This window comes from Taurulus bubalis, assembly GCF_910589615.1.
Source record: "Taurulus bubalis genome assembly, chromosome: 3".
Taxonomy (NCBI): domain Eukaryota; kingdom Metazoa; phylum Chordata; class Actinopteri; order Perciformes; family Cottidae; genus Taurulus; species Taurulus bubalis.
In genome coordinates this window covers 27,747,509-27,755,122 of record NC_136591.1, presented here as the reverse complement: position 1 = coordinate 27,755,122, position 7,614 = coordinate 27,747,509, and the positions used below count along the sequence as shown (strand labels likewise).

Sequence of the window (7,614 nt, the reverse complement as noted above, 5' to 3'; positions counted from 1 at the left end):
GACGGAGGAAAAAACCTTGTTGCAAAAAAACACACGCCATGTAAACTGAGAACAAGGGCCATTACTGTGTGAGGAAACAGATTTAACACAACATGGGCTCTTTAGGTGTAGAAATGCAGTCACAGTTGTGGAGTATTTGGATCCTTTAAGTTCCACCACAGCAATAGAAATACTCAGTAAAAAGGGATGCATTCAAAGTAATAGTAAATGTACTTCAAAGTAGAAAAAGTAGAAGTAATACTTGCAGATTGGCCCCTTTCAAATCATATTATCATGCTAGATATAATACAAAAATTCCAAATTAAAAAATCATTAAAGATAAATGCCAGCAGTATTTCAAAGTTATAGATTGTTGAGGTAATTTGAACTGAATATTGATTAAAATGCATTATAGGTTGAAAGATGGTGATTTTGAATGCAAATGGTAGTGGTCAAATATGCAATGTAGTAAAGCACAATATTTCCATCTGAAATGTAGTAAAGAAGAAATATGTAGTAAAATGTACTCTTCCTTGACTAAAGATACTTACTTTCCTCTATAATTCAACTTACACCAAAAGGCAGAAAACCATGGCAGTGGTTCAATTACAGCACAACCATCTTCAGCTTTTTTTCTGACAGAAAAATATTTATTTGGGTTTATGCATTCAAAATTAAGGTTTACATTACTTCACAGCAAATGCATTTCTCATAGGAAAATTCATCAATTCAACACTCATACCTCATAAAGGAGACATACATGATAATTCACTGTTATGAGCAGTCAGAAGCCCCTTAACAAATTAAGTTAAACATCTGTGGAAAATGACAACAAAGAACATTAAAAGCTTTATGCAACACAAAAAACACTGACTGGAAAACAGGTAACATCACAGTGTGGTACTCTGGAGTGCTCTTACATTATGTGTGTAATATCTTTATCTACTTCCCCCACCCCACTGATGTGCACCCCCCTCTTCTTACAGCAGATACATGTCACCACTAATGGACATCAAGTGCTTCCTTTTTTGCAGCTCTCTTCTGGACATACATTAGAGACAGAAAACCCATTTTTTCAACCCATAAGTAGAGCTCATACAGGCACTCACTTGCACGCATACAAGCCACACACTCTTTCTAGTGACAGCTATGTGTATCAGGCTACAGAATGCACTGAGCAACGTGAAGATTGTTAACGAGTTGAAAGGAAGGAGAGGCCAGGATCAGTGCAGCAACATGAAGAATAGTCTGATCAGTAGTTTATAAAGTTAGGTATCATCTGAACATACAGCAAACTTAATATAGATAAAGATTATCACAAATTAAAGCTCATCTCAAATTATGTCAGTAACAGACTGAAGCACAGCCTGTGTATAATAAAGAAAAATAATGAAAATATTAATTCTGCATGCTTTTGTTTTATGGGTTTCAAACACCATTTAGTACATTTTGAGGATATGAAAGCAAATGTAAAGCAACAAAATAAAAAGGTGCACAAAGCATTTCATTCTCATATCTAGATTATTGAAGTCCTCTGAATACTGATCACAGTCTCCTGAAAACAAACAGGGAATGCTGTTGTTGAGTCTGCTTCCTTCAAACCTCCAGCACAAGATGAGGAGGAGTCCAATCTTCTCCCAGGTTGTAACTTCTAATAAAAGAGCGTTGTCCATCACCGGTCTCCTCTTCAGCTCAGTTTGTTCTGAATGTTCATCAGACTGGTATATGACTTTGCCCGTTTGGCTGGGAAGAGACAGAATTTACATTACTTTACAAATATGACAAGAAAATACAATTTAAGGGGTTAAATTACTTTTGTTGTCTTACTTTGATTTATTCTAGTATCTAAAGTACAAGGTGTTTGTTAAATAGTTTTTTTAACGTGCATTAATAATATTCAGATTCAAGCCAAGATGGTCATGACAAACGGAAACTCTTGGAGGGAAATAATGAAGTTAATAGGATTCCTCAAGGGCTGCAGATAAATCAATGGTCCTCATAAGAACATTGTGATGAGCATAGACATCGCCCATAAAATACCATTTAAAGCTTCCGGTCCATCTCCATTTGTGGGATAATTTAATTCACAATCAGAATTACAGCCTCGCAATTGTTGTAGTTTACATCATCCTATTTGACATTTGTGTGGAATTGTCACAATCAGCATTTGAAATCGTGAGTTATGGCCAAAAACATGGAAGTTTGTACCAAATTTAAACCCAAAAATGCACGAGAATGGAACAGAAATGAGGTCACAGTGACCTTGACCTTTGACCTCCAAAACGTAATCATTTCCTCCTTTATTCTAGGTGGACGTTGAGAAAAATCCTTCAGGCGTTCCTGAGGTATTGCATTTAAAGAAATGGACGGAACAGATTAAAAAATATGAAGAAAAAAAACATAACATATTTAGGGGCATGAGTCGTCATATTAGGCGGCCTGAAACAATACGAAATAATACATTTTTGATGACGCGTATTCAGAGCAGAGCCATGTGACGAATGAAGACGCAGTCGCAGGGATGCAAAAGTCATGGAGATGTGAGAATACTAGTCTAGACAGCAGGTGATGTTACACTGTCAGGTGGAATGGAGGAAGATCCCCAGGGGCTGGCTTCACAATAATACTTTAGACGGGTTTGTAGTGGCGGGTCAGCCTTCATTTTGCTTCAAGTTTAGTCAAAGGCAAGTAAGATAAAAAAAAAAAAAGGCACCTGGAGATCAACCTGCATAAAGAAAGACCCTGAGAGAAAGGAAAAAACTATGTTGGATGTAAAAAATGAAATGATCAACAGAATATCAATATGGTTTTAAGTTTGTTTTAATTATTTATCTTTATTTCACTTCTTCCTGAACCACAGTTTTGATAAAATTCCAACATGACAAGTTCTCTGGAATCTGGACCTAAAAGTGTTTCTCAAAACCAAAGTAAAAAAAAAGTGACCACCCTCCTCAGTTGGAAACACTCTCTGATGCTTGAAGGCAACCATCATACACCAACACGCACACACAAATAATTACTCCAACCTTATGATCCAGAGGTTTGCAGGAGGCAACCCCACAATGCTATAAATCAACTTAGACCACTCCCGTCTTCCTCCATCCCCGCCAAACCCTAATATCAGTCATTCAACCCCCCTTTCCCTCCACAAAGACCCCAAACCCCTCAAAACCCTGTCAAAAAATCTCTCTGTGTGACAATGAGCGAATTAAGCTGGTTACTCACGGTGTATGAGCTTGCGTTTCTTTTGTTCAGAGTGAAGGAAGCTGCTCAAGTAGAAGATGATGGGCAGAAAGAGCATGAAGCTGGACACAGCGATGACAGGCACTGTCTCCTCGCGGGGGAAGGAACAATTAAAGGTCTTACTCCACAGTCTGCGAGTCATATTCATCTGAAACGAGGCAAAGTGCCAAACGCAACATAAGCTTCAGTTGAGCACATAATTATAGGACACTATTAATTCGACTCTCAAATGTTTACTGTACTCAGGAATTCTACATCCTGCAGTTATTATTGAAAAGACTAGAAGAGGATTCAGGAGCAAAATCCTGCAACCAGAACACACATATTGCATTCATTTAGTTTTCAGAATGATCACATTCCTGAATTCACTTTTTTTTTCAACACCCTCTAATATGAAATCTGCAACCATTGAGATATTGTAAGACCAAACTAAACCATTGAAAATGATAACTCATTTCATAATCAAGGCTAAAACATTAACTCTGACAAGATTCATGAAAATCACTCTTCTTGTCTCTTCACAAAACTGACTGTTTTGTAGCCTTCATCTTTTTCATTAAATAGTATAAATGTGTTTAAACACATTGTTGGCAACAAAACACAAAAACTCCCTTAAGCGACCTTGACACAAGCTTAAAGTTGGTGTATACCCATATGATTGTCCTTTAGTGTCTACAGATTAGTCTAGACAGCGTTCTTTCTTCCCATTGAGAGAGGATTCCTATAAATCCCTGACATACATACCGCATCCTCTATGTCGATACACATCGTCTGATTCGTCTCCATTCTGCCGTACAGCTCATTCAGGCCTTTGTATATCTTCTTACAATCTTTGCACAGCTCTGTTTGGTTCCCCTGTAAAGAACAGACATCATCGTCGGCTTCTAAACATAAACATGTAATCGACAGACATTATCTCCTTATTTATGGTGTACCTGTTGATACTTCTTAAAGCAGGTGATGGTTTGGTTGACTGTGTCCATGAAGTACAGCGTGTCATTGGTCAGGCTCTGGTATCCTTTAGTGATACATTCTACACAACAGGAAGTAAAAACACCAGTTACGTCTATTTATTCAACAAAAGTGGACAAATGAAAGCAGATAGTGTTTTGTGATGGTTTCACTTTGGTAGCATAAATGACTTTCCCCTATTTTATCCAAGATTTGAAACAAGTTTAACAATACAATTGTTACATGAACCTTTGCTTACTGTTAATGTCAGCAAAAAAGGTTTATGCAGAAATAAACTTAAGTTAAAACAATTTGAATATTAGGAATGCAAACTGCATTATTGTATAATAAAAGGAGCTCGCACAAGATTTCACTTTCTCATTTGTGAGGTTTTATTTATGTGATTAATAAACTGAATATCTTTGCATTTTGGAGTTCTTTGAGGACATTACCTGGACTTTGGGAAAGTTTTCCCATTTTTCACTGTGTTCTAACATTTTATAAACCAAATGAATAATGAAAATAAGCATCACAAACCACATAGTCTTGCTGGTAGAAAACTGTGATCTACCGAATCTGATGCAATTGTCTCATAAAGTCACACGATGTTATGGCTCATACTGGGTGTTATAGAACTGAAAGGTCTATCAAAATGAGTCAAAAGTTTGATCTCGGCTGCAACGTCCACGGCCCGCTCCAATTAAAACATCCCATGCCAATCACTAAACTGAACGCTGCCTCTACTTGACCCTGCACTATGACCTCTGTGGTCAAATGCATACCCACACGTGTGTGAGTCAGAAGTTCAAACAAATCACAATAATGCAGATATATCTACTTTAAATGCACACAGAGGACTTACTGTCACACTGTGATTTGCTCCAGATGTCTTCCATGTTGCTGTACAGCATGTACACCAGCATCAGGCGGTCACTCCGCAGGAGGCTGTCCCTGCAGCTCTCGTTACCAGGACCCATCTGAGGACACAGGCACAATGCATCATTCACTCAGATGGTTTTATACTTCTTCTTTGACTGACAGATCAGCTAAAACAAACACGTTCCTCCGCTTGCTATAGCAAGTTAAGCAGATGAATGATTGGTTCCCCTAATTTGTCACCAGCAGCCAGTCACACCACAAGACTCGTGACTATCGCGACAACTGCGCACTGCAGACAGACAGTTTGCCAACTAAAAAAAGACAAACAGAAAAGGATTTTGCAACTGAGCACGCACCTTGTCTGACGAGATGTTCACGTAGGTCTCGATGAGGTTTCCATAACTGGAGAAACATTTCTGGCAGACTTGAACGGGTCGGGCGGCAGTCACCAAGCAGTCCACGTAGGCGACGTATCTCAGTCCGAATATCTGGAGCAGCTCGCTGCAGTACTCGCTGATCTCCAGGTTTTCTGGGAAGGTCGAGGGGAGATTGAGGGAGAACACGGAGCCCACGCCGGGTTTAAAGACAGGAGAGTTCCCCACAACAGCAGGGCTGAAAGACGCGGGTTGTTTCATCGTGTCCGCTGAATCTGTTGCGGTGACGTTTACTTCGCCGCTGGCCTCCAGAGTATAAATATATAAGAAGAAGAAAACCAAAAACGAACTGTTTCTGTAAAGATACATCGTCAAAAACGAGATTAAAGCATCTGTTCCTCTTCTTTCACTACACACAACCCATGACTTCCTGGTTGTCTCCCAGCGTGATCATGTGACGGCCAGATCTCGCGAGATTAAATTATCACTACACTGCATCAGTTCTACTGTGACTTCATAATCTCGTGAGAGCAAATCATCACTACGCTGCATCAGTTCTACTGTGACTTCATATCAGAGATATACATGCTTTAATGATGATAATAATACTATTTCACTGTAAGCCTATGTTCCCTTACACAGCCTATTATTCATAGTACTTTTGCCACAAGAAAATGTATTCTCTTGTTCAGAAGTAGGCTATAAAATGAGAATACGAATATTTATTTTGGCCTATAAATATTATATGAACTATATTATCTATGTATAACACAAGTAAATTACAAAAGACAAGGAAGAGTTGCAGCTATTTACACTGCAGCGTATAGGGTAACTGCAGCCCAGTTTGTGTAAGGGGTGTGCGTGGGCGCGAGCACGTGCGTGCGAGTTGTAAAGAGATAGCCGCTCCTCCTGGTCTCCTCATTATTTAAGGGTTTTTGACACCATACAATTTTGCGATGTGCGCTCGGCTCGGAGAAAATAATCACGGAGTCAAGGTAAACGATTTGGGCTCCAATCCTGATTGTGATAATTGTCAAAAACCTCCTCGAATCAAGCAACCGCAGTCAATGGTCGTTAATGTGAAATTAGTGGCTCTTGATAACTTGCAGGCCGCATCAATTCTGCAGTCATCAGAGCCTAATGAAAATAAGAGGGGGAGAATGCGCGCGGCATTAGCGGCCTATTCTGATGCCTGAGCACAACTCGAGTGGTAAATATGGATTCTGGCCTCTAATGCTCCTCTCACTGCACATGGCACTATTAACTCTTCTTCTCTTGACCAGAGTTCACATAATTGTTCAGATGTTCCCCATTCCTTTATTAGCTATTTTCTAGTCTGTTTCTCAGAGAGAAGACATAATTAAGCTTAATGATCCTGCTTTTTTCTTTTCATTTTATACATTGTTGTGCTCCTATGGACGTTTACTTGGTTAGACCTTAACTTTTAAAGATGTGTCACAAACACATCTTTCAGAATATTATTAGTAGTAGTAGTAGTTTTGGTTGTTATTGTCATTGTAAGCAGTATTATTATTATTATTATTATTAGCCTAATACATGTATGAATAAAACGTATAGTCTTATAGGTGAGTCTGCACTCATCATCACATTATTCACTAAGTTTGGGATGTCTTTCCTCTGCGGGCTAATCAGCAGAGCACCAAGTATAATCGGCATATCATTATTATTTAAGATGACCGTTATTGTCAGATGGCAGAAAATGCCTTCATTAGCATGTGATAGATAGAAAAAAAAACATTAGGACAAAAATCACTAATTAGGCCCATAAATTACGATAGTGATGATGAGAGCCCTTCAGGAACGATGGCAAGACTCAGTCCAAGGGGATCCTTGTGATTTTGCGCACGATATACAGCATAACCATGCAACCAAGACACAGGTCAAAAAAGGTATAGCCTATAATTCTGAGAAAAAAAGACCACAAACTTAAGATATGCCTATAGATCAACTAGGGTTTTTAAAGAAGAAGTACTCTGATTTTTTACTCAGCTAAAAGTACAAATACCAGTCAAAACAATCCTTTACAAGTTAAAGTATTGCATTTAAAATCACATTTCCATGAAGAACTATAACTTAAACCAAAGTATAAATGATTCAGAAAAGTGCGAGTGATATATTATTGTATATGACATCATTAGATTGTGAATGCCAAATATACTACAACTAA

At 38.5% G+C, this 7,614-nt stretch overlaps 1 protein-coding gene across 1 annotated transcript; it reads right to left on the bottom strand.

The window, feature by feature from the left end:
• Positions 1–640: 640 nt before the first annotated feature.
• On the bottom strand, positions 641–5,825 carry ostm1 (osteoclastogenesis associated transmembrane protein 1). Its single transcript, XM_079215105.1, has 6 exons — positions 5,409–5,825; positions 5,036–5,150; positions 4,158–4,255; positions 3,967–4,077; positions 3,205–3,370; positions 641–1,722 (listed from the first exon to the last, which is right to left on the bottom strand). Exons 1-6 carry the CDS (start codon positions 5,793–5,795, stop codon positions 1,667–1,669), a joined length of 933 nt encoding a protein of 310 aa, XP_079071231.1. The 5' UTR covers positions 5,796–5,825; the 3' UTR covers positions 641–1,666.
• Between the last annotated feature and the right edge of the window lie 1,789 nt (positions 5,826–7,614).

Coding starts and splice junctions, on each gene's coding strand:
- ostm1 (XM_079215105.1), bottom strand. CDS start 5,795: ATGTATCTTTACAGAAACAGTTCGTTTTTGGTTTTCTTCTTCTTATAT. Junction 4,078..4,157: donor GCTTTAAGAAGTATCAACAG/GTACACCATAAA, acceptor TGTTCTTTACAG/GGGAACCAAACAGAGCTGTG. Junction 1,723..3,204: donor GAAACGCAAGCTCATACACC/GTGAGTAACCAG, acceptor GTCTCTTCCCAG/CCAAACGGGCAAAGTCATAT.